The following is a 26,023-nucleotide window of genomic DNA, read 5'->3' on the forward strand; positions in this document are numbered from 1 at the left end:
ATCAATATTAACTTGTCATTGTTTGGAATAATAAATTAAATTTACAATTTTTGTTTTCATATTGGGCCCCAAATCTGTGACATAAGTAACAAAGTTTTTGTAATGCACTTCTATAAAGTTTATGAACATATTCAAATCAAATGTATGTTATCAAAAATAAGGCCCAAGTGAATATTTGGTCTATGTGCCTTGGATTGTATTAGTGGTTGTTTTTTGTGCAGTCTTCAAGTTTATAAATGTAGTTTAAATCAATTTTAAGCTTTGTAGTGTAGAAACTTTATATTCTTGCATTCTCTTTGCCTGAAGTTTGTTAGTTTTGTATATGTAATATTATATGCATTTGGAATATTTATGCACATAAATATGAAAATATGTTTTATCCCCAAAAATTTGGTTGACATAATATAATGATAACAGGCTGGCAAAAACAAAGCATACATTTTTCAAATAATTCCTTCTGCCTTGTTTAAAAATTTATTTATGAAACTGACATTTCAAACAGAATAAAACATCTGGAATCTCACTAACAGTATGAATATCTCTCATGTTGTATACCTTCTCACTTCAGCTGGGAAAAATATTGTATGCAGAATTAACCTTCACTGTTAAAAAACAAATTCATTGATTTTGTGTCAACTCTTGAGAAATCAAGTGAAAACACACATTTTATAAAATTTCTTCTTTTTTTTTTTATACAGAATTGTAGCTCCATTCTGAACCAGTGGATGTGCTTAGTTCTTGTTGTAATGAGGGTTTTGATTGGCCAAGCTAAAGAAGAGGTGGTATTATCAAGACTGGGTGATTTAGGGTTAGTTATGGGAATTCCTAAGTTAGCAGACTTTCCCATGGCACAGACCTCTTGGCTTGGTCCAAGCCCAACATTATGTGTGTCAGTGGATTCTGAATCTGGGCCTTTGCCAGAAGAAATTTTGGCCAGGTATGTTAAATTGTTTTAATGTATTACACAAATATTACTAATTAAGAGTGTGTCAAAAACAACCTTCTATAACACATTTTTTCACAGTCACTCAAACTGAATGTGGAAACAAATTGATGAGATATATTTTGATTTTCTGACTGATATTATCCAACCTTTTAACAAATATACTTTAGGCCTGTTTAATTCTTTCTTATCAATCCAAAAGATTTAACCCACCCTCTTTCGTTTATTTATTTATTTATTTATCTATTGTACAGGGTGTTCGGAAAGTCACTGTGCAGTTTTGTAATCATATGTCTATTCAGTCTATTTCAAGCCAGCAACTGATAGCGGTGTTTAGAAACAAAATAAAAAGGATCCAAGCCTGTATTGATGCCAACAGGGGTCACTTTCAACATTGTTTATAATTGTCATTCATATTTAACTTCTGTATTCTATATTGAAACATTATTAAATATGTAAGTGCACAGTGAATTTCCGAACACCCTGTATCTTGCATATATTTTTTGGTTTATGGTCTGGTTAATCGAAAATATGAGGCATATTAGCCAACCTAGCCATTTTGGTGTGAAGGGAGAGACAAACGTTGCCAGATGTACTGTATGAGCCAGGCTGTATTGAGGTCCTTTAGACCTTTCTAGTACATCTTGGCTGTCAACCTCTAGCTTACTTATTCTCCATTTTTACACCATGCAGCAGCTAAGAAAGATGTGTTTATTAGATAAATCCACATGGAGTTGAACAACATGCAAGTGAACTACCATGCAGAATGACAATCTGTCTTTCTTCAATAACGGTCCTTTTCCCTATTTTTGGGCACCAACTTGGTCTTCTGCTGCATTTAATCTATCTATTTCCCTTCACTTTTCTCTTATTTTCCTTTGAGGTTTGATACTGGTGGAACATGAGCTCACTCTTCATGGTTTTGGCAGTATATCAGCTGGACCCAGTGGCATTAGTTTTGAGATGCTGCACCATCTCTCTCCTACCTCTCCTGCTTTTCTTCTGGTTGTTTTAAACCAGATATGGCAGGAGAAAATTTTTTCTTGTGCCTGAGGCAAGGCCATTGTTCTACCTTTTTCTAAGCCTGGGAAGTTTCCCAGGATTTTTTCCAACCAGTGTGGGTTTCATCAACAGCACTCACTATGGACCACTTGATTCAACTTGAAACATCAACCAGGGAAGTCTTCCTCGAAAGAGAACATCTTATTTCTGTCTTCTTTGATTTTGAGAATGCTTATGATAATACTTGGAGGCATGGCATTTTGCAGGACCTTTGTTCATTTGGGTTGTGTAACCCCTTGCCCATTTTTATTCATAATTTGTACATGACCAGTGACTCAAAGTCTGTGTAGGTTCCTCTCTTTCTGGTCCTTTTACATAGGAAATTGTAATCCCTCAAGACTAAGTCTTCAGTGTTATGATTTTCAGTGTGAAAACTAATACTATTACTCGGCAACTTCCTACTGCAGTTGCAAATGGATTCTTTGTTGATAACTTCTACATCTCATGTTGGCTGTTGAACACAATTCTTATTGAGTATATACTTCAAACTGTTCTCAATCACTTGTTGAGGTGGATCTCAGCAAACGATTTTACCTTTTCTTTCTCAAAAACCATTTGCATGCACTTTTGCCAACAGTGACATTTACATTTTAATCCTGAGCTCCCTTTTGGTGATGTTCTTTCTATGGTCCTTGAGGCAAAGTTCATGAGGCTTATTTTGTACCACAAGTTTACTTTCAGTTCTCAAATGAAACAGCTATGTTTCAAGTGTACAAGGGCAATCTGTCGTACCCTTGTTTGACCCAAACTGGACAATGGGTCTCTGACCTACCATTCTGCCTTAAAGATGTTAGTCCCCATTCACCATCTGGGACTTCAGCTCCACACAGGGCTTTTTGCACTTTGCCAGTCCACAGTTTGTACATGAACCTTCCCGTCATATCTGCCACTTCTATTTTTCTCAGCGGTATGCTAACAAGCTTTGATCTGTACAAAAGCATCCCATCTGGGGTTGTATCTTCCTTTTTCAGTGGGCTGTGCTCTTTTGTAATAGATGAGCTGCAACTCATTCTTTTGGCTTTTGTATTCAGGCACAGCTGGCTGAATTGGGTTTGTTATGGGATGATGTTGCTGTCTCTAATAGTTCATCACACCATGGCTAAATACTATCCCCATTTGTGGCCTTTCTTTGATTTATCTGAGAAAGGTAGATACTCCTGATTAGGTAGACCACATTCTCCTTGCCAAACATCTTTCAAACCATTTCTCTGGTTCTTTTTATATGGATAGTTCAAAATCAGGTGGCACTGTGGATTATGCTATGATTTGTTGTGGCTCAGTGGTTGTGTGTAGAATCCCCTCTGCATTTGTTGTATTCACTGCTGAGTTTTATGTCATTTCTTTTGTCATGGATCATGTAGAAGCTATAAAGTACTCTGACTCTTTTAGCTGTCTACTGGCCCTGAAATTACTTAACATTAGTTCTTACCTTGTTCTCATCAACATCCAGTAATGACATGCCCATTATTGTAAATCTTGTGTTTTAATCTAGTTTTTCTAGATACCTAGCCATGTCAGTGTTTGAAGGAACAAACTTGCTGATACCACAACTAATTCTGTCTGGGGCGTGTTAAGGCGTGCGACTCATGATCTGAGGGTCGCGGGTTCACATCCACGTCGCGCCAAACATGCTAGCCCTTTCAGTCATGGGGGTGTTATTTTGTTACAGTCAATCCCACTATTCGTATGTAAAAGAGTAGCCCAAGAGTTGGCGGTGGGTGGTAATGACTAGCTGCCTTCCCTCTAGTCTTACACTGCTAAATTAGGGATGGCTAACACAGATAGCCCTCAAGTGGTTTCGTGCAAATTTCAAAAACAAACAATTCTGTCTGCTCTGGTGCCGACAAAGCCAGGCCTGTTCCATATGTCTTCTTCCCATATGCCATATGTGGCTTGTCTGCTCTCCATTTGGTAGTCAGCTTGGGATGAATAATGCTATAACAAGCTTTTCCAAATTAAATATGCTGTTGGTCTCTGGTTATTATATATATGTTTTGTTTCCATAAGTATCAGAAGGAGCAAATTGTTTAGGCTAGGCTACACATTGGTCACAGTGTAACAGATCATTTTCTTTTATATGCTACTGACCCACCAGTGTGTGGCCTTTGTGACACGTAAGTCACATTTGTGCATGTGTGAAATACTTATGAGAAAAATATATTCAAATATGGCTGAATATTACTGTGAGGATATTCTTAACATGAATTTAATAGAGTTTATTGAAGGTTATTTATGAAATAGGGCTAATCATGCTTTTCATATAACAAACAAATAGTAATAAATACATACTTCCGAAAAATGGGTTTTCTATTAAGGTACTTTGGTCAGTGGCTTTGAAACAGAGAAATGGTGTGGTCTTCTTTTCCTGTTTGATCATAAGAAATTTTCTTCTGATGAAAACTGTTCCAAAACATAACACTTTTTTAATCTTGTTTTTGACAACTGTCACCACTATTTCCCCCATTTCTTGGTGTAAATAATGTCCATGTTGATTAATTTTTACCATCTAAGTTTTGTTATAACTTTTTTTTGTTAACTGTGCAGTTTTTATCTTTATTTTCTTGTCCCAGCTTTTCCAGTCTGTATATATATGTATGTAATTTAATTGTTGTATGACAAAGCCAGAAAATACATCAGATTTATTTTGCATATCTCGCTCTGTATACGTGCTCCACATTTTCTATATTGTGTAATTTTAATAGCTAATCCTGACTAAGGGCACATACTCAAAATGTAAAAAGTAAAATTGTTTTTTGTTACAAAGGTAAATAAAAGAAGACCTCTTATTCCAGAAAACATAATTGGTTTTATTTAAGCTAATGTTTCACCATTATGGCTTCATTGGAGCAAACAAGACACTTTCTTCCTAATTTAGGATTATACAAAAGGTTTTACAAAATAAAAATTTGTGCATTAAAGTGGGCTTCACCTGCAACTATATAAAAAAAACAGAAGTGCATTCAAACAGAAAAAATTATAATGACAAAGGAAACACATGTTATTATTGTAATTAAATATAAGCATTAAGAATTTAAAATTTCAGGATTTTTTTTGTTTATTTGTGGCTTATTCTCTGAAAATAGCAGTGCTCTTTTGTATTTTTTGTCTAAGAAACTGTGGTAGTGGGTTAAAATGTTTTTTTCTGTAGTTCAATAAATAATTGACAAACAGAACAAGTTTTTATTATAGAAATGCATTTTTAACTTTTTTCTGCAGTCTTTTTGAAGGTGTGTTTTTCGATATAAATAATAGGTCTGTTGCTGTTTTACCATTTTCAATATATAATAGAGACATTTTAAGTCTTGGTATTTTATCCTTATCAACATGTAAGAATACAAGGTCTGTTCTTGTTTTACAATTGTCAATATACACTTACCATCTAACAATTCTCAACATATAATTGAAATATTCTGGCTTTGGGTATTTTACCCTTATTAGCATGTTGTACAAATACATTGTAGATAAAGTTTAGCAAATGCTGTTTCACTTCGCAAACATATTTTAGGAGCATTATTGCAATTCTTTTACTTTCTCCAACACATCTTGGAGATACTCTGCTATTTTAACCATGTCAGAATTTTCTAAATATTTTAAACATCACACTCTTCCTTTATAAACATGTCATATTGAAACTTGTTTATTGAAAGTAGCACACCATTGAAACCACAAATATTTATTATTGCAAAAACAAAAATGTTTAGTTACGTGTTTTCTACCATTCCTCACACTTGATCATAGCAAAATATATTTATTTTTATAATAATAAGTTATTGTAGTTTAAGTGCTGTGTTACTCTTAGTAATTAAATATCACCAGTTGCATGGGTAAACCAACTGAAGTTTGTTTATGGCTGCTTCAGAGTCTCCAACATCCTGACTCGTATATATTTTACTCGATATTTTTTTTACATTTCTTGTAATATCATATAGACTGCTGATTTTCATCCTAATCAACATTTGGCATTTGTACATTAATAATTTCAACTTTCAGCAAAATAACTGTTGCTGTTTTATCTTGCCAACATATCCTATAGTCATTTTATGTATTACTATTTCACACTTAATAGTCATGTTCAATAGATATTTCATACCTAGATGTCCTTAGAACATTTTCTTCTTTCACATTTTCCAAAATGTTTTACAAGTATATAGTGTTTTGCCATTTCATGTTTTGCCACATCCTAGATGTATTTTGGCTGCTATTATTTTTTTCTACACCAGTATATTCTAGAGGCATTTTGGACTTTATGTATCTAAACACGGCTGGTTTGGGTTGAGAAATCACTGATTATTATTTTGGACTTTGTTTAAAGTTTGACCCTTATTAATATACTAAATAACATTCCAATTCTAATGGTTTCAAAAATATCACCTTTATTCCACAAAAGAGGTGATAGAAATATTACTGATTCATCATGATCAATGTACCTTCAACTAAGTGTTGCTTTTTCACATATTTCATTTTTCTACTAGGTTAATGTCAGTTTGTCACTATGTCTTTGTTTTTTTACTTTCAAATGCTTTATCTCTTGTCTCTCAGTAGATATACCCTGAGCAATGACTTGTACCTTTAGAGTTTTCCAGGAATATGTGAACATATTATTGACAAAAAGTATGTTTGGTTGTACTCATCAGTTAAGATGTTTTCCAGCATTCAGTCTGAGGATTTATGCATGAATATTTTCTTTTAATGACTGAGTAAAGGTTGCTTAAAAAAGAGGAATAACACAAAATGGATTAACCCATTAGGTGCACCCATTGTTGTATGGTGACCACATAATTCAATGCAAATTTCTCACTAGAAATGGGAGTCAAGCACACAAAACCTAACTTGAACTGATAACTATCTCAGCTGCTGATTTGGATTAAACATGGTGTATGTTGCTATTTAAAACATCACATTATTTGCATTTGAAAATAATTTAATTTTTATGAGAAAATGGATCCAAATTGATATTAAATTGCATGTGCAAGCTCACAGTAGTTCTAGATGTGAACCTGGATTATCTGATGATGGTTTTGAGAGTGATATGAGTGAAACAAAAATTACCATCTGAAGCACATTCCCAAGATTGGAATTTTTTGTTTGTTTTTGTTCTTACATAACTAAAATGAGATTCTGGAGTAATAGTAATAGAGATGGGATATATATCTTAATATTAGTATTTTTATTTCCTGGAAAAACCTGACCACAAACATACAAGTTATTAGAAAGTAAAATATTTTCTTGTTATCTGTACATTTTCAAAGTAAGTTAACAAACTGTATATGATTTTTTAGGTTCCTTTTTCAAGTGTTAGGTATAGTTGTGGAAGCTGTCCATCGACAAATATTTATTCCGGCTGTCCCAGTAGATTATCAAACCTTCATCTGTCAGCAGATGGCTCACTTATTTCTCTATCTCATGCATATGTTTCAGTCTGGGTCTTTTCGTCGTGTTGCAACAGCTGCTATGGAACTTGTCAAAGCAGAATCTTCAACTAAGACTGTGTCCTATGCAACAGTTAGCATGTACTCTGTTACAGAAATCAATGAGATGTTTATTGAGTTAGCACCATTTTATCCAGTATTGGTCTTACAGTGGTGTAACATCCTTACCTTGTTGAACTATGATAGTCATGACTTTTGGGCAAAGATTCTCCAACATGGTTCTCTTCATGCTAGTCCTGCTACACTTCCTGCAAGTCCAAGGTGAGGATTCAAAGGCAATATAGGTAATAGTTAGTAAATCTAAGAATATGATTTTTATTAAGTGTTGTCTGGTAGAATACTTATCCTACATCAGGTGACACATGTAATGTGGTTTGTTTTGGTTTCTTACCTAGTGCAATTATTTTATTCCATTTAACACTGTTCTGTATTAAAGATAATATATTTGTTGATACTTTGTTAATGTTAAGGCTAGCTTAAATAGTTAGTAAATCTAAGAATATGATTTTTATTAAGTGTTGTCTGGTAGAATACTTATCCTACATCAGGTGACACATGTAATGTGGTTTGTTTTGGTTTCTTACCTAGTGCAATTATTTTATTCCATTTAACACTGTTCTGTATTAAAGATAATATATTTGTTGATACTTTGTTAATGTTAAGGCTAGCTTAAATTGCAGTAGGCAGATACTTACATAGGTGGGTCAGTTCATGATAAAAACTTTCTTATATTTTCTCTACTTTACAATTTATTAATGCACATGATTAATAAGTTCAAAGTGATAATACTTTTATACATTCACAAGTAAAATCACTTAACATTATGTTGAGCTAGAAAAGCTTATGGTCTGTTTTTATTGATGAAGATCAAATCATTTTGATTTGATATATATATAACCAATACAGTGAAAACGTTTTAAAACCAAATTTCCCAAAATGTGGATTTTTCTTAAATTTTTGCTTTTTTTGTTGTTGTTAAGATGTTTACTGATTGTTTTCATAGTGAGGGTTTTTTTCCATTTGTAGACAGCTACCAACCAAATGTGAAATCACCCAAACATCCTGTAACCTAGAAATGGTGCAACGAGGAGGTCTTATACTTCTCTGCGATTATGTGGTATATGTTAACTATTGTTTACAGAAGTATAGTACATTTGTTTTTATTTAGTTATTTTTATTTTATTATTATTAAATTTATTTATTTATTAAGTAATTTTTATTTAGTTAAATGATGCACCAAACAACATAGACTAATAATATGCAAAAACTATACAGTTTCTACTAATTCTCAAAATTTTTCTGGCCTTCTAAGTATGTGACAAGAGCTCTAATGAATTCATCCAAGACAGCTGTTAAGCTTCACATGGGGAAGAAGTTTGTACTCTGAGTTAAATTCATGCTTATCTGTGCATAACACAATGTTATACAACATATCATTTGATAGAAGAAAATTTTGACTTTCTATTGGTTATAGGTAATGTATAATTAAATGTTAGAGAATACTATTAACAAATTCTGAAAGAGAGGGCTATAAAGTTGTGGTTTGTCTGAGCAATGACAATTTTATAGTGAGTAATTAACATTTAATTTTGTAGAGAGGTGGTGGATAAAATAGAGAAGAGAAGATGCCTTGAGAAAATGTGTTACGCTAGGGTAACTTTAGGATTTTTAAAAAATATTTCCTTGTATAATTAATAACTTAAAACTTATATGCCATTAAAATATGGATTATTAGCTAAGAGTTTATGCTATAATAATTTCTATAACAAAACGTACTTTACTAAAACTGTAAAACTTTGTGGTGTGAAGTAAAGAATATCCAGAGTTAATAAGATTTTATATATAGTGAAAATGTAGTTGAAAATTGCTTTACAAAATTATATTTGTTCAGTAATTTAGCTTGTTTTATGTGAAGAGAAATACAAAATACACACACACACATGCAAAAATCTTGTTAAAAGTGTTATTATTGTAAAAATATAAGTTTTATTTAATCAGTACCAAATTATTTGCTGGTGCCATAGAAGCTTAAATTTTATTTTATTTTCATAATATCAGAATTTTGAAGTGTTTGAGAAGGTGGTCATGGAAATTAAAATGGGAAACCTATTAGTTTCTTGATGGGCAGAAGTAAGATTTAAAAAATAAACATAAACAAAGAGATCAGTTTGAAGTAAAATTCCTTTAGAAATACCCTGTTTAAGCATGTCAAGCTAGAAGATAATCTGTGCTTAACTTTTTTTTTATGTTAGGGAATAACATGATGAATAAGAATGGGTTTGTATTTATCAACAGCCAAGGCACCATCATTTCTTTGTAGAACTGTACCTGTGGTGCACATGTTGTCAGGCACTCTCCCCTTGAGAGGCAGGGAGAATCAGAAAGGGACACATGACTGAAAATGTATATAGGAGTATACAAATCAAATCTTAAATGAAATCTTAATGACAACTGTACAAGTATCACCACTATCAATTAATGTAGTAACAAAACACATTGGAAAATGACAAGTTAAACAGGGTGGGGTTACAACTAAATGCGGGTTTAGAGGAGAGTGCAATAAAACACTTTGCACCACTGATCTACACCATTGGCTAATATGCAGTCCCATTGTTTTATTGATCCATTAGTATGCTTTGCTGTAGTTGTATCACATTGGTCCTGACACTGTTGTTCTTTTTACTTTCACAAATAGTAATTGATTGTTGGCATAAGATATGGATTTAAATTCAACTTTAAAAATCCTTCTTTTTCAGTTTTACATTTAATTGTTTAAAGTAAAGTGTTTTTTTGCTTTAATTATCACGTCTTAATAGTGATATATTAGGGGTACACATCCATTAAGATCAGTTCATGCTAATTCAGTACTGTTCTGGATATACAGGGTGTTCGGAAAGCCACTGTGCACTTATATATTTATTAACAGACGTGTCAATATAGAATACAGGAGGTAAATATGAATGACAATTATAAACATTGTTGAAAGTAACCCCTGTTGGCATCAATATAGGCCTGGATTCTTCTTATTTTGTTTCTAAACACTGCTATCAGTTGCTGGCTTGAAATAGACTGAATAAAATAGGATTACAAAACTGCACAGTGACTTTCCAAACACCCTGTAGAATTCATTAATTACAAGTAGGTTATGAGAAAGGTTTCTTACTGGATTGTCTTTTATCATGTAGAGAGAATATCTTGAGATATGTAATATGATGTTTTAGGGAGTTTGATTTACTCACACATTTATTATTACAAGTTTAGTTTCTCATATATTCTTTAGAATTTTGCATATGGCTTTTACCAAAAAATGGGACTTATAACCACAGTTTTATGCTTGAAGTGTCTTTGAATAGCTAAAACTCTAACTTCTATATGCTTGTCACATGGTATTTGAGTCCTGGGAACCATGAAAAGAAGATATTGCTACAATAAGCATAGTATGACTGCCTGTACTTATATTGGCTTTTTCCTGGTGTTATAAGCTCTGATTGATTAGATGTCAGCAAGTCAAATAGTAAACTGTCAATGTATGTCTATATTCTAGTGTAGTTTATAGTATGACTGCCTATACTTTTATAAGCTTTATATTGGTGTGGTACTTTATAATTAGTTCAATGACAACCAGTCATTGTTTTATATTATAAATTATAGCTCTCCTCTGGTGCAGTTCATTTTCATGTGACTGTGCTATAGACTTAAAGGTAAGATTAAATTAGAATAAAATGTAGTTTCACTAAGATATTTCTAAACCCTGATTGCAAAAAAACAAAAACAAACACAATTCTTTACATTTATGCTGTTCTGTTTCAGTATCACATACCTTACACTTATTAACACTTTAGTAAGAATTGTATAGCTTACAGATTATTTCAAGCTCTGTTTTACAACATTTTGTACATCTGTATTTCTAATATACTTTTTAATTACCTTTTTATGAAGTGTAAAGTAATTTAAAATATCTAAATTAATTAGTCTTAGAACTTAAAATGCTTATCTTTTTAATTTTTATGATAGAGGTTATTTTTGAAAAAATACAACTTTGTTGTGAGATCTACTCCTTAGTTATGTACACCTGGAAAAAAAAAGTTTACATAAACTATAATTTCATTTTTGTTTCAGTTTTGCTGAAATTTATCAATAAGGAAGAAAAAAAATCATAATGTAATCCTTATAAAAATCTTATATACACAGTCAAGCTCAACATTTTAAAATTTAGCAAATGTCTTAGCAGGTAGCCCAATGTGGCTTTGCTATAAGAAAAACACACATACAAAATGCTGATAAAGACTGTAACATTGACTGAATTTTTAATTGTTTTCTCAGTTTTAGCAAGAAAAGACATTAGCAATATTTCAGACCCAGAAAATTCTATGGGATTGCAACTGACCTGAATAATGAAGATTAGTTCCTTAACAGGAAGAAAAATCACACATAGATTAAAAAACTTTAAAAATGTTTAGACCAGACAAGGTCTTTTTTCCCCACAGTTTTAAAAGAAGTAAAGTTTCAGGTATGCGAGCCTCTCTCTTTCATTTTTCATCCAAATAGAGTGGGCAGATAACTTAGAAAATTGTGTTGCTCTTAGTTTTAAGTGGGAATGATTCTAGACAGTCTGATAAAACTAGCTTTGGATAATTACCAAATGAAATATGTCACTAAGGAAAAATCAACATAGATTCACTAAAAGGAAGTTTTCTCATTCTGATTTGTTAATTTTTTGTGTGAAAAGATATGTTATTTAGATGATGGAAAGGGTTTGAATGTGATATACATAATTTTCAAAAAATATTTAAGATGCTACAAAGATGCATAGTAAAGAAAATCACATTAATTAGAATGGACTATTTGATGGTTGGATGAGAACAAGTAAAAAGTTGTAATTATTGGAGTCCAATCAGACTTTATCCTTTTACTATTGGAATATGTCGGGGTTCATGCTTGAGTATTTGCATGTTCTTACATTAATGGTATTAGTGAATGTTAGTTATGGTATTAAATTTGTTGGTATTTTAAACTGTAATAGGTATCTTTAGATATTAACAGAATGACTTGAACCAATTCATTATTTATGCAAATATTGGGGAAATTACATTTAATGATGGTTAGTGCAAGATAACACATATGAATTATCATAATATGGATCTCACATGTGATTTAGAAGAAAGTCCACATAATTTTGCACAAAAACAAATAGGGTGTTAGTGGTTAACTATTCAAGCCATTGAAATAGTGCAATGTTTATGATCATTTATGATTTTTTTTTTTGTTATTTCAAAATGCATACATAAAACCTAAAGAAGTTTTGTTTTACATCCACCATGTTCAAAGTTTGATAAGGCTTAGCAACTTAAACTGAGCAGCAAATGAGTGCAAAATTTGTAACTAAAAGAAATAATTTTCTATACTTCTTCATTTATTGTTTTATGTACTAAGAAAAGTCACTGAAATTTAGGAATTTATTTTTAAATAGTAACTCTATATATATGTAATGTATTATAACCAAAATGTGAATGTATTTTACAGTAAAACAAAAATAGTAAATGTTTGTAGGTGTATAATGTTATGTGATTTACACAAACGAAAATAATAAATGTTTGTAAATGTATAACGTTATGTGTTTTACACAAACAAAAATAATAAATGTGTGTAGATGTATAATGTTATGTGATTTAAACTATCTAGTCATTGTAGAGCAAAGAAAGTGTAATTTAACTGTTATTTTCTAATTTTATGGTAGTTACAAGGTTAGTCAAATTGACTAAACCCATACAGATATAGAGTAATGAAAATAACAGATAAAATATAAAGTTTAAATAAAAACACTTGATAAACATATGGAACTTGGTATAAAGACTTTGCTTGTAAAATTTGAAAATTATCTGATCCATAAAAATATTTTTAATATTAAAATCAAATTCACTTTGCATGTTAGATAGTTTTTGAAGAAAAAAATGCACAAGCAAATCATTACTCAAAAAACCTTGAAACTCATTTAAAAAGTCTGATATTTTGCACACAAAAGCCTTATAATGTTTACTAATAATCTTCAAAATGTATTGAGGATATGCATACTGTATTAAAATTTATAGCATAAAAACTATAACAAGTACAAAATGATTGCAAGGTTAATTCCTATGACCAAGCTCTCAGTGAGAGAGTTAGATGAAGGTGAATCATGATAATAACTTCCAATAATTTGATTGAATTGAACAACAGGTTAAACCCAACACTAATTATATTATTTTTTGTCATATTCAGTCATTATCATTACTTCTAGTAGAATGTCTTTGATTCATCTAATTAGCAGATAGCTTCAGCCTATAATTAATCCTCTCAGTTATGCCTTAGCTCAAAATTGAATATGCAGTGAAATTCTTACTACCATTGCATACATAACAAATTCTCAACGTAGACCTCTGCTCTCTCACTCTCACACACACAGATACATATATACATATAGCTGTTCCTATTTAGTGCTACATACCATATGCAATATATTTTTTGTATGCTACAAGCCTTGCCCTCCCATATTCCCATAAACATCATGGTCTAACTGCATTTCACTAGTAAATTATCATGTGACAACTGTCCAACAATAGAAGTGTGACACACCCTCCTGGAGCACGTGACTCCCTATAATTGATATTTTCAAATTTTCACTTCTCTTTCAAAAGTGCTCCAGTCAAAATTTTTAATAGCAATCTCTTCATGGGATTATTTTCTTTAACATTTCATACAATGTGGAAATATTTACTTCTGCTACAGTTTGTTTTGTAATTTTAAGTGATAACTTACCTTTGTTGTTGTTAGTTTTCATAATTTACACCACTGTGTATGACTATCTTCTGTTAGCTAATTCCATAGTGTAGTACTCATAACACATTCATCTGCTTTTGACAGATGCAGTTAGAATAAATTGGATTATCATGTTGGAAAATACTTTCCTGTTCCCTACCCATTATCTTGTTCCCTTGGGTGTCTTTTTCAACACCTACCTCAGTTGGGCTTCACCTCCTACTGTTTGACTCCATTCAATAAAGCTTTGAGTTGTTCTTGCCCTTCCTGCTACATATTTTAATGCTCATGAGGTTCTCTTGTTTTAGGGAATGTGGGCTTTTGTGGAATTACTTATCTCTTTACACATGCAGTCTCTGCAGTAGATGCTGCACAGCCAACACGTTCTTGCTCAGGATCCCTTAGATTTTCCCAATACCTTTCCTTTTTCTTTCACTGACATTTGCTTTGGTTGCTGAACTACATCTACATATCATTCAGTTTCTCTTCTTCGTTCAGATTTGCATCTCTTCATGTGTGCTTCCTTCCACAGTTGGAGAGTGTGTGGGTTGATCAACAATGAAAAAATGAGCTATGGCTGAATGATCTTACCATATCAACATCTTGGAGTTTCTGACAGTACAACATACTTTAGATCACACTCTTCTTGTACTCCAGAATCCACTTGTCATGATCCATTGAAACAATTCTACAGTTGTTGCTAATATCAAACCTTGGATCTCCTTTTTTGGGGGCCACATGCTTGGAATATGTCTATTTGCATATGATGTTCTGGGTGCTTTCAACTTTGTGACAGTTTGCCATTCTAAACCAGACAAACTTTATCCCAGGGAATGGTCACTTGCTCATCAAATTTTCCAGTTTCTATGCTTCTGGTGTGGGGTACTTGTCAACTAGATGCATTTGCAACTTTTTACTATTCCATGTTATTTCTGTTTTGGTTTCTAGTTCCTCATCCATACACCCAAGCTCTCAATTCATTCAGCTAGGATTGGGCCATTTGTATTCTTTCCTGACTGATTTCAGTCATCCATGCCACTCCATCTAGGGCCCTTCTGGTTGCTTCTTACTGGCAAGCACAACCCTGGTTTCCTCACCTACTTCAGATTTGAACTGCTTCTCCATTGCCTCTTCCTCTTACTCCATCCCTTTTACATCAATCTTGGTCACCAGTATTTCATCCCACCCTTCCTACCCTCTGTCTTTATGTCTGGCATTTAACAGGTCCTTGGTAATGAGATATGAATGATCTCGGTGCATCACTTTGTTTTTTAGAAAATTCCACTCACTCATCCTCAGTGGGGCATTTATCAACATAAATGGAATATTTTCAGTATTTCATTGGTGTTTTCCCCTTCTTGACCCACTTTTCTTCATCCTACAGATTTCTTTACTTGGCTCTTTGATCATGGGACTTCTGTCTCATCCATTGCTGGTTATTGACTACCCTTATCCCACACCTTCTGTGTTTCCTGGTAACATTTTGTATTTACCTTTCTTACCTTTCCAATTTGTTATGTTCTTTACAGATTTGTATACCTCGTCATTGAGCAGTCCTTCTCAATTGGGATGACAGTATGGTTCTTTACTACCTTACTCTACCTCTGTTTGAAACTTTGTTTTCCTGTTCTTTGTTTCTCTTCTCTTTTAAGACTTGTTTCCTACTCCTATTAGCCTTTGGGCATCATCAGTCTGATATATTTGCCATCAATTCATATACATTTTTTCATTCTGCACATATTCTCCTTTATCTGAATTGAACATTTTTTCCCAACACTTCAGCAACTTAAGAGGACAATTTTTTTTCTTTTCACCAGTTTCCCTTCTTTACCTTTATTCCTCGTCAGTTCCAGATAAACTTTGTCCCATACATGCTCTTCATTGTTACATTATTCATGTAGCTACCTTCTATGGTTTCTGTTCCTGCCTTTTTATCTTCTGGTAGTATTCTTCTGTTTGTGATATTTTCCTCCCACCCTTACCAGTTGGGTTTAGCTTTTGATTTTATTGGTTTGTTCTTTATTGCTTCTTTCATTCAAAAATCTGTTCTAGGTATCTTTGCATCAGCTCAGACACCTTACCTTTTTCCTGGCATCTCACCTCCATTATATGCTGGAGGTAATTCTTCAATCAGGTACATTGTGGACTACACCTCATACATTCATCTGGTAACTGTTTCTTTTGCATCAGGGTACCATTTTCTACATTTGCCATCCTTCAGACTTCAGTGAAGCTGTGATTGGGTAAGTTATCTTTTTCATGTACTCTTTTAATTTCTTACAATAGAATGTCATTTTTTGCATCAAGTACCCATCTCTGTGATAAGCTATGTCTGTCCACGTATACATAATATATCTCATTTCTGCATTATATGGCCATGATGAAATAAAAAATATACCCATGGTTAATAATTCACACTGTGTATATGGGGTGTTCCACGAGATTGCTGATAGGTTTTTTCCCTTGCAATATATCTCTTTCATTAATATGCCCATTCTGGGCTATTCTCACCTGTGGGCTTGTATAGGTAAAACAGAATGGGATGGCTGCCCATTCCTTTGATTGAATAAATCAGGTGATGTATGTTTTTCAAAATAAATATATTGCACTGACTTTGGTGTTAGCCCTTCAGTGTGAATTCTTCTACGTGGTGAGGGGACCTCCCAGGGAAGGTTCTGTTCTTTCAGTTTACCTCCTTTGGGATCGAAACATCCACTCACGTGTTTCCTGTGTGTGCTGACCTGTGAAGGTGAGGAGAGGATCCTGGTGGTTGAGGGGTCCAACCCTAACACACCACTTTGGCCTTGAATTCCTTTAGACGGGCGGCATTATGGTGTCCCCCCTTGGATCATTCGGCTGGTCCATGTGGGCAAGAATCAACCAAGTACCAGTGTTGGAAGTTCTCAACAGGTGTTGTGGACATTGTATCTGATGCTGAAGTTTGGGTATAGTGCTTACAAAACCCTGGCATTGCTACAGTGTCCTTGTTTGACATTGTAGTGCATCCCCTCGTAGGGCTCCATGGTGGGTGGGGTCAGTGGGCACCAAAATTTCCCTTTTTTATTATGAATCCTCCAAATAAAAACTTAAATAAAATAATGAAAAAACAGTCCAAATGACCACGTCTTGCAGTTTCTGAGCAGCAAACTTTATCATCTGTATCACCTGTTGTACCTCATTTTCTTATCCTACATTCTTTTTCAGACAAATTTTTAGGGCAAATGTCCCCCTTTTTTATTCAGAAGGGACTGGATGGACTTGTTTGCTCTCCAAAGTCAGTAAAGAAGCTTCGATCTGGGGACATATTGGTTGAAACATCCACGTCTCAACACAGTGAACTCCTCTTGAATTCAAAGGCAATTGGGATGTACCTATTGAGGTTACACCTCATGCTACTTTGAATTCATCATGAGGAGTTATTGTTGAGAGGGATTTGAAAAACATCCTTGAGTCAGAAATTCTCGCTGGTTTCTGCAGTGAGGCGTATCTCCATTCGCAAAGATGGAATTACAATGCCGACCAGTATTCTCATTCTGACATTTACATCACCACATCCACCTGCCACCTTCAAGGTGGGTTATCTTAATTACAGGGTATGGCTGTACGTTCCAAACCCTCTCTGACGTTTCCAGTGTGAGGGGTTCTGTCACTCAAAGCAGGTGGTTCCCTAATGTGTACTCATTGTGGTGGCAAGGACCATGATGCCTATGAGTGTGAAATGGACCCTCATTGTGTCAATTGCAATGGCTCTCACCTGTCCTACTTTCGTTCTTGCCCTAAATGATTGGAAGAAAAAGAGGTGTAGCATTTGAAAATGATTTATAACATTACTTATCCTGAGGCTCAAAAATTGCTGTCTACTGTTTCATCTCAGATGTATGCTGCTGCACTTCATTCCATAACTACAATGGGAGTGCAGACAGATCTCTCTGTACCTCCAAAAGAATTGTTCTCAGAAGAAATGAAAGGCTGTTTGACCTGCATGGTTAAAAACGTTGATACTTTTCAACAAACCCCAAGATCCACATCCCTTGCTTCCAGGTACAGGCAGTTTCTCGGATACATCTTATTCTCCCACCCCAAGATGCAAAAAAATCATTCATTTGCATCTTCAGTCACTGGAATCCCCTTCCAACAGCAATGACCTGCCCAATTGACCCAGGGTAGGATCCAAGAGCAGTGACAAAAAAAGTCGTGGTCGTAAACAGAAGGGTCCTCCACCCAATTTGCCTACACATAATTAAAAATGGCCACCTTAATACAATGGAAGTGTCGAGGTTTACGTTCTAATCTGGATGACATCGAAACACTGTTAGCTTCCTACCATCGTATTTGTCTTTCCTTATGGGAAACATTTCTGAAACCTGCCAATTCAGTTACCTTTTGGCAATTTTCTTTGTACAGAAATAACAGGCTGTGTGATGGATGAGTGCATGGAGTTGTAGCACTGTTGATTAATCATTATGTGCCCACCCTGTCTTTGCCACTCGCCACATCCTTGGTATCTAGCACTTCTGCTTCTTTCTCCACATTCATAACTATTCAAGACTTGGGCAGAATGATCACCTCTTTCATTTCAACCTGATTGTCTCTATGATTATAATCATCCCTTTACACTGGTGGAACTGAAACTGTCCTTTAATCAGTCTGGCAGTACATCGGTCAGACATGATGATGTACATTATCAAATTCTTCACCATCTATCTCCTGCTCCTCTTGCTATTATTCTGATTGTTTTCAACTGGATCTGGCAGGAGAAAGTTTTTCCTGATGCCTGGTGCCAGGTTATTGTCCTCCCTTTCTCTAAGCTTGGGAAGGAACCCAAGATTCCTTCAAACTACTGTCCAAGTGCTTTGACGAGCTATTTCTGTGACACCTTTGAGAGAATGGTTAATGCTCATATTGTTTGGTTCCTCGAATCAAACAATCTCCTCTCGCCCATCCAGTGTCGGTTCCAACAACAGTGCTCCACCATGAATCACCTGATTGGACTTGAAACGTCAATCAGAGAAGCCTTTCTCAAACGACAACATCTTGTATTAATATTCTTTGACATTGAGAAGGTTTATGATAGAACATGGAGGTACGGCATTTTGTGAGACCTCCACATATATGGGTTACGTGGCGGTTTGCCCATTTTTATTAAAAAAATTTTTAATGGAGAGGAGATTTCAATCTCGTGTGGGTTTGAAACTTTCCCGTTCTTTTCTACAGGAACTTGGAGTCTCTCGGGGCTGGGCTGTGTTTTGAGTGTCACACTTTTCAGTATAAAAATTAATGCCATCATTGAACAACTCCCTCTTACTGTTACAAACGGGCTCTATGTCGACGACTTTCTCATCTCATGTCAATCATTGAACGTGAGGTATATTGAGCGGCAGCCCTCAATTATTTACTGAAGTGGACCACAGTAAATGGCTTTAACTTCTCTTTCTTCTAAAACCCTTTACATACACTTTTTCCACCAGCAGGGTATTCACCCTGATCCTGAACTCCATATTGGTGAAGTTGTGCTGTCTGTGGTCCCTGAGATAAAGTTCTTGGGGCTTATCTTTGAAAATAAGCTGACCTTTATACTACACATCAAGCAGCGATGGGTCAAATGTACAAGAGTACTGAACATCCTCCGTGTCCTCTCTACCACCACTTAGGAAACAGATCGATGTTCTGTGCTAAAATATATCGTGCTTTTATTCAGTCGAAACTCGACTATGGATCACTGGTCTATGGCTTTGCCAGACCCTCAGCCTTAAGGATGCTAGACCCCATTCATTTTCAAGGACTTTGGCTCTGCACTGGGGCTTTTTGCACTTCCCCAGTTCAGAGCTTATACATAGTCTCATGAACCTTCTTTTCACCTCCGCCATTTGCAACTGTGTTTACTATATGCTTCGAAACTTTATTCCTTACCAAAGCATCCTATCTTGAGTTGTGTTTTTCCTTCCTCGGTGAGCCATATTTTTTTAGAACAGATGATCTGCCATTGCTACTTTTGGCCTTCATATCCCAGCGTAGTTGGGTGAATTGGGTCTGTCTTTGGTTAACATTGCTGTATCCACTAATCAGACCCTTCCCACCAAATGTGACCTTTCAAAATGGATGGTTAAAAATCAGGTGACTCTGTGGGCTCTGCCATGGTTTGTTGTGGTTCGGTGGTTGTGTGCAGAACCTCCTCTACAGCTTTTGTGTTCACTGCTGATCTGTATGCCATTTCTCTTGCCCTGGATCACACATAGAAGCTAAGCAGTACTCAAACTGTACTATTTATACTGACTTGCTTAGTTCTCTACTGGCCCTGGAATCACTTCGTGCTGGTTCACACACTGCTCTCGCAGATATTCAAAACCGACTGGCCCATTTCTCATTAACATCTACTTCTATCCAGTTTTTCTGGATACCTGACCACGTTGGTATTTGCGGGGAATGAGGTCGCCCACACCACAGCTAAATGTATCTGCTCTGGCACTATATCACTGTGCCTATTCCGTACATGGACTATGGTTCTGTATTTAAGGCTTGGCTCCGTGTCAGCTGGCAGCCGACTTGGAGTGAGCAACGTGAAAACAAGCTTTTCCAAATAAAACCCTATATTGGCCATTGGCCGTTTTGCTTTTGTAAGGATTGGAAAGAGGAAGTTGTTCTAACACAGTTTAACTCATCATTTTCTTTTATCTGGAACTGATGCACCAGTGTGTAGTCTGTGTAACACTCAGATTGCAATAAGCCACATTTTACTTTCTTGCCATTGTTATGACTCTCAACGAAATTTGAAATTAGAAAATGGCCATAACGTCAAATAACTCAAAACCAAGACTGGGAAGTCTATCTTCAGGTGACTAATGCTGCTTTTAGAACTACCTGTTAGTCGTCCTGTTGAGTTATAATTAAAATTTTGCTGCAAGTCTTTTAAAACTTTTATTACTTTACTTTTCAAAAATGGCCATAATGTCTAATATCTTGGAACCAGGACTGGAAAGGCCAACTTCAGGTGAGTGATGGTGGTTTTCGTACTTACCTGTTCATCTTCCTGGCAAGGTATGATAATTACAGTTATGCTACAGAAAGTCCTTTATGACTTCTATTACTGTAGTTTTTCTCCTGACATTATAGACTAGATGTAAACATTGGTTTTATGCTATTTATGTTTGTTTTTAACTTTTTATTTTACCTTAATTTCTCTTTATGAATTTTACTAAATTAATTTTAATTTTACCTTTTTACTGGAATATTGGCACAGATAGCTTAACTGCTTTGTGCCATAAAACACTAAATCAACCAACCAACCAAGTTTGTTGCTAGCATTCCTTTGGACTCTCCACATTTTATCCCTCCCCCTTATTCTTCTAGGGAAGTATGGGAGTCCTCTCCACATTCCAGTTGCTCGTTGCTTTGGCAGTGGCTCATGGGGGTATTCTCCCGAATGTGGTCCATGCAATAGCAAACAAAAACTAATAATTCATTAGAAAGCAAGATGAAGATGTGTTATTCTTCAGTCATGTACTTCACTCTATAGGCTCTAAGGGTTGATGTTTGCACCCAGCTTTTGTGCACTTCTAGCCAGAAGGTAAAGATGCATATAACTATAACTCTTCTCATTAATGGAGCTGAATTTTGTGATGCACTACAATTCTGTATGGTCCTGTGTGAGAGAATGATATTGTCCATGTTTAATAATAAGTACACTCCATCTAATTGCATTATGTCCTGAAAATGGATGTTGCATGTAACTTCTCTGCAGTTCTGTCCAAAGGCTGATGCTGCTTGTAATTTCTGGATGCAGTTCACTTTAATGTTGTAGAATCTGGAGTTTTCTTTGGAGTTGATTAATTACATTGCAATTCACCCATTCAATTTGGATCCCTCATCCCACCATCACATAGATGCTAGTTCCCATTGACTGGTTTTGTAGTTAGAGCAGGACCAATCAATATAAGTCCTTGCACATGTATTGCTTGTGTTTTCTCTTCCTCACTGGAATTGCCTTATTATCACCAACTCCATGCAGTGGGGACCCAAAGGTTGATGTGCATAGGTTCTTTGCGTTTCTATCCAGAGGCAGAGATGGTTACATTTTTCATCACAGGCCATCCATTTCCCTGCAGTGGAACGACAAGAGTGGTATTGCACTCAGACTTCTGTGCAGTCCTATCCAGAGGATGTTATTGAATGAAATAGCACTTCTCCCTCTTCTGCTCCATGTCATACAGTTTTGTGGTGCAATGATGTTGTGGCACATTGGGGTACCTGTCTGATGAAACTTGATTTTAATGTGATTTACCATATGATAACATCTCTTTCTGCCATCAATCAAATGACACGTTCCTGAATGTATGATTAGTTGAGGATTTGGGTACCTGTGCTTGTTTCACTGATCAATTTGTACTGTATATATATGCCCATTCTGCTGAACTTGAGATGAAGATGGTGGAGACCCTCCCCCTAACGTGGTTCAGAAGTTATATGTCCAACACTTACTGGTTTTAGAGTGGAGTTGACCTGCTGTGTACAGTTCATTGTATCCCATCCACTTTACACCTAGGAGCACATCCATTTTAGCTTTCTTTGACAGGATTAATATTAGGATATTTTGGGGTTTGAATTCTAATCCAACCATTTTTATGTCCCTTTTGGTGGTGCTCATCACTTTTTCTGCCCATGCTGGTGACACCTCTTTTTACATTGGGTGAAGAGTACACCTGTTACAAAAGTGGTGGAATCTCCTGCATATGATCCTTCACTATAGATATTACAGTTCTGTGCTGGTTTTCAGATGCTTTCAAAAGATGCTTATTCTTATCCCTTGCACCAATCTCTGCACTTGTTCATTATGGGATTATAGTTATGTATGTGAGTACATGTAATATACAGTATTGAAAGGTATAGTTCCCACCTTTCTTTCCCTTAAAAAAACCAATGCTTCTTTTTCTGCCTAAACTCGGAGTACATGTCCAGTAGAATCAGATAATAGGAGCCATGTATGTCAGGACGGTGTGTCACATTCCTTTTGATGAAGAATTGTCCTATGATGATTTACTTGCGAGATGAAGTTGAACCACAATGACGTGGGAGGGCAAGATTTATGGTATGCAAAAAAATGTTTACACATAGGTAAGCACCTATTGTAAATGCATTTTCAGTATAGGAAAATTATAACATTTTTATTAAATGTAGGATTTATTGTTTCTTCCTTGGTTTTCATGCATTTGTTGTTGAAGAGCAAATAATCAATGACTTTGTTATATTGTTATTTAGTATGAGAATTTGAATGATGCTGAACAGATAACTTGGCTGATTGTGCATCATGTTAATGATCTGGTTGAACTGTCAAGTGAACTACCTGTACATGATTTTATCAGGTAATATAATGAATATAATTGTTTAAATAATTTTATTTTGTATCATTTGAAAGATACTTTTCTATTTACTTTATTATTTTTCTTTTTACAAATGTTTAATATATTTTTAATTTTTTCAGAATATTATGTTGTCACACAGCTTTATGTATCAAGTATGTAAAGGCTCATATAATGTTCATCAGTTGGTGGTTATTATATTTTTATTCATTTTAAAGGATAAATTAAAATTGAAAAAATGTCTGATAGTATTAATAATTATGATTTGTTTCAGTGCTGTACATCGTAATCCAGCTGCCAGTAGCTTACTTGTTCAAGCAATTCATGCTCGCTGTGTCAATCTGTCAAAGGTGAGGAAACACTGAAAAATAAAAAGCATGCACTTCTAGAATCTAATAACAATAAACAATACATGTTAAAATGGTGTCACCTGTAACATGTTTACAATAAGGAAACTATGTTAAATATTTTTAAAACATGTTCTGGATAATACACACCACAAAATTTTATCTTTCAGTTAGAGATATGAACTAGAATCATTTTTTTTTATTAACATGTCATGAGATTTTTGTAAAGTTTCACAACTTACTTTTATGTTTATTATCCTACCATATGTAAAGTTAGATTTCTACTTTCGTTTCAAATCTTGCAATGCTATTTAGAGAATGCAATTATGTTTATTAACATATCTTATGCAAGTTGAGATTCCTACTTCAGTTTATTTATATACAACTCTAAATGGCATCAAAAAGATTAAATAAATTACGAACAAAGTGCCTATGAATCTGACACACAGTGACTATGAACTTACAATGCTGAAGCTGGGTTTTCAATGCCTGCTTAATTACAAAACAAATAAAACCTATGGATCTTAGAAGATATTACCCTTCATGGTCAGGTGGTTAAGGCACTCAATTTATAATCCGATAGTTTCGGGTTCAAATCCCCATCATACCAAACATGCTCATCCTCTTAGTCATGAGAGCATTATGATGTGATGGTCAGTCTTACTATTCGTTGGTAACAAAGTAGCCCAAGAGTTGGCAGTGGGTACTGATAACTAGCTGCCCTCCCTCTAGTCTTACACAAAATAATTAGGGATGGCTAGCATAGATAGCTCTCATGTTGCTTTGTGAGAAATTTAAAGCAAACCAAACTTAGAAGCTATTAGAAATCTTTCACATGTAACTCCACATTTGAGACTTTGAATTAATATCTTGTTTGAAATATTAAAAAATAAAAAAAATGAAAACATACATGCTAACATACAGATTTTTTCTAATTGCAATTTTGTAATGTACTTTTTTTTTCTGAATAAACATTTTAACTTTGAAGAGTTCTTAAAATGTACAAACAAACACTCATCAAAACATTTTTATACTACAAGAAATGACAGAAAATTATTTTATCGGCTGTTACTAAATTGCATTGTAATATGCTGGTAATACTGGGTGTCTGAACTTTCCATTTGATGTGTTTGAAACAGTAGTTCTCACAAGTCAGGAAAACTCAGTTAATGTTTTATGGAAACATCAGAAAATTTCATTTTACAAATAAAAACAGAGATGCCTAAAGAATAATTATCATTAGCACCAAAACATCTTATGCAGGTTAATTCTGGTGCATTTCAGTATGCATAATTAATGCGTGAACATTTTCAGTCTCTTTACAGTTAATTATCATGAATTATGTAAGTAGCTGTAATAGAATATGTAAACAGTAGCTTTATTCCCACCTAAGTATATTGTAAGAGCTTTGAAAAAACGTTTTTTCTCTTCTTTCTCAAACTTATTTGAGTAAACTCAAATACAGTAGCCTCAAAACCCTTAACAAATTAATATTTAAAAATAAGCTGTTTCCATCAAATAGGTTATTTTGATATAAATTTTAGTGCTTTGATAACAGTTTACTTTTCAGTAGTCACATAAGGAACACACAGTGTCATGGATATGTTATGAAGTTCACTTATTTTTATTGTTAAGACTTGAAAGGTGTCATAATGAAAACAAACATTCCATTTATTTTGGAAAAGCATTGCATTTTAAAAATGGAATAAAGTTCATACATTTTGATGGCTTATTATTTATATTTCATAACTGTGACAGTTAAGGAAACTGTATTAAACCAAATATAAATTGCAATGTATTGTGAGTAATTTGGAAATAATAAGTTTAAAAAAAAAAGAAGTTCAAAAAATGTTTGGATATAGAATTTTATTGGCAGTAACTAACAATATGTAACATGAAAGTGTTTCAAACAGTAACTTGCTATTCATGATTAACTACAGAAACAGTTGAATGCTCATTTTTACATTTTCCTTTTCAATCTTTTCTATTCCTAGCATCTGAAAATAAATACATTTTGGTAGTATATTACTCAGATATCTAATGCATTAAACTACAGATATTAGTTAAACATGTGTTCATTAATTATATATTGCT

General features: G+C 34.3%; 1 protein-coding gene across 10 annotated transcripts in view; it reads left to right on the top strand.

Moving 5' to 3' along the window:
- Positions 1-26,023, top strand: part of htt (huntingtin) — a 303,204-nt gene that overhangs the window by 150,378 nt on the left and 126,803 nt on the right. For all 10 annotated transcript variants that reach the window (XR_013028209.1, XR_013028210.1, XM_076501072.1 and 7 more), the window contains 5 exons: positions 699-937; positions 7,285-7,695; positions 8,461-8,551; positions 23,482-23,585; positions 23,857-23,932. Coding sequence is in view for 8 of the 10 variants with exons in the window: in XM_076501072.1 (XP_076357187.1) it covers positions 699-937; positions 7,285-7,695; positions 8,461-8,551; positions 23,482-23,585; positions 23,857-23,932 (921 nt within the window). In the remaining 2 variants the exon portion in view is untranslated. The remainder of the gene's footprint in view (positions 1-698; positions 938-7,284; positions 7,696-8,460; positions 8,552-23,481; positions 23,586-23,856; positions 23,933-26,023) is intronic.

The sequence above is a fragment of the Tachypleus tridentatus genome, chromosome 5 (genome assembly GCF_004210375.1).
Source record: "Tachypleus tridentatus isolate NWPU-2018 chromosome 5, ASM421037v1, whole genome shotgun sequence".
In the NCBI taxonomy this organism is placed as follows: domain Eukaryota; kingdom Metazoa; phylum Arthropoda; class Merostomata; order Xiphosura; family Limulidae; genus Tachypleus; species Tachypleus tridentatus.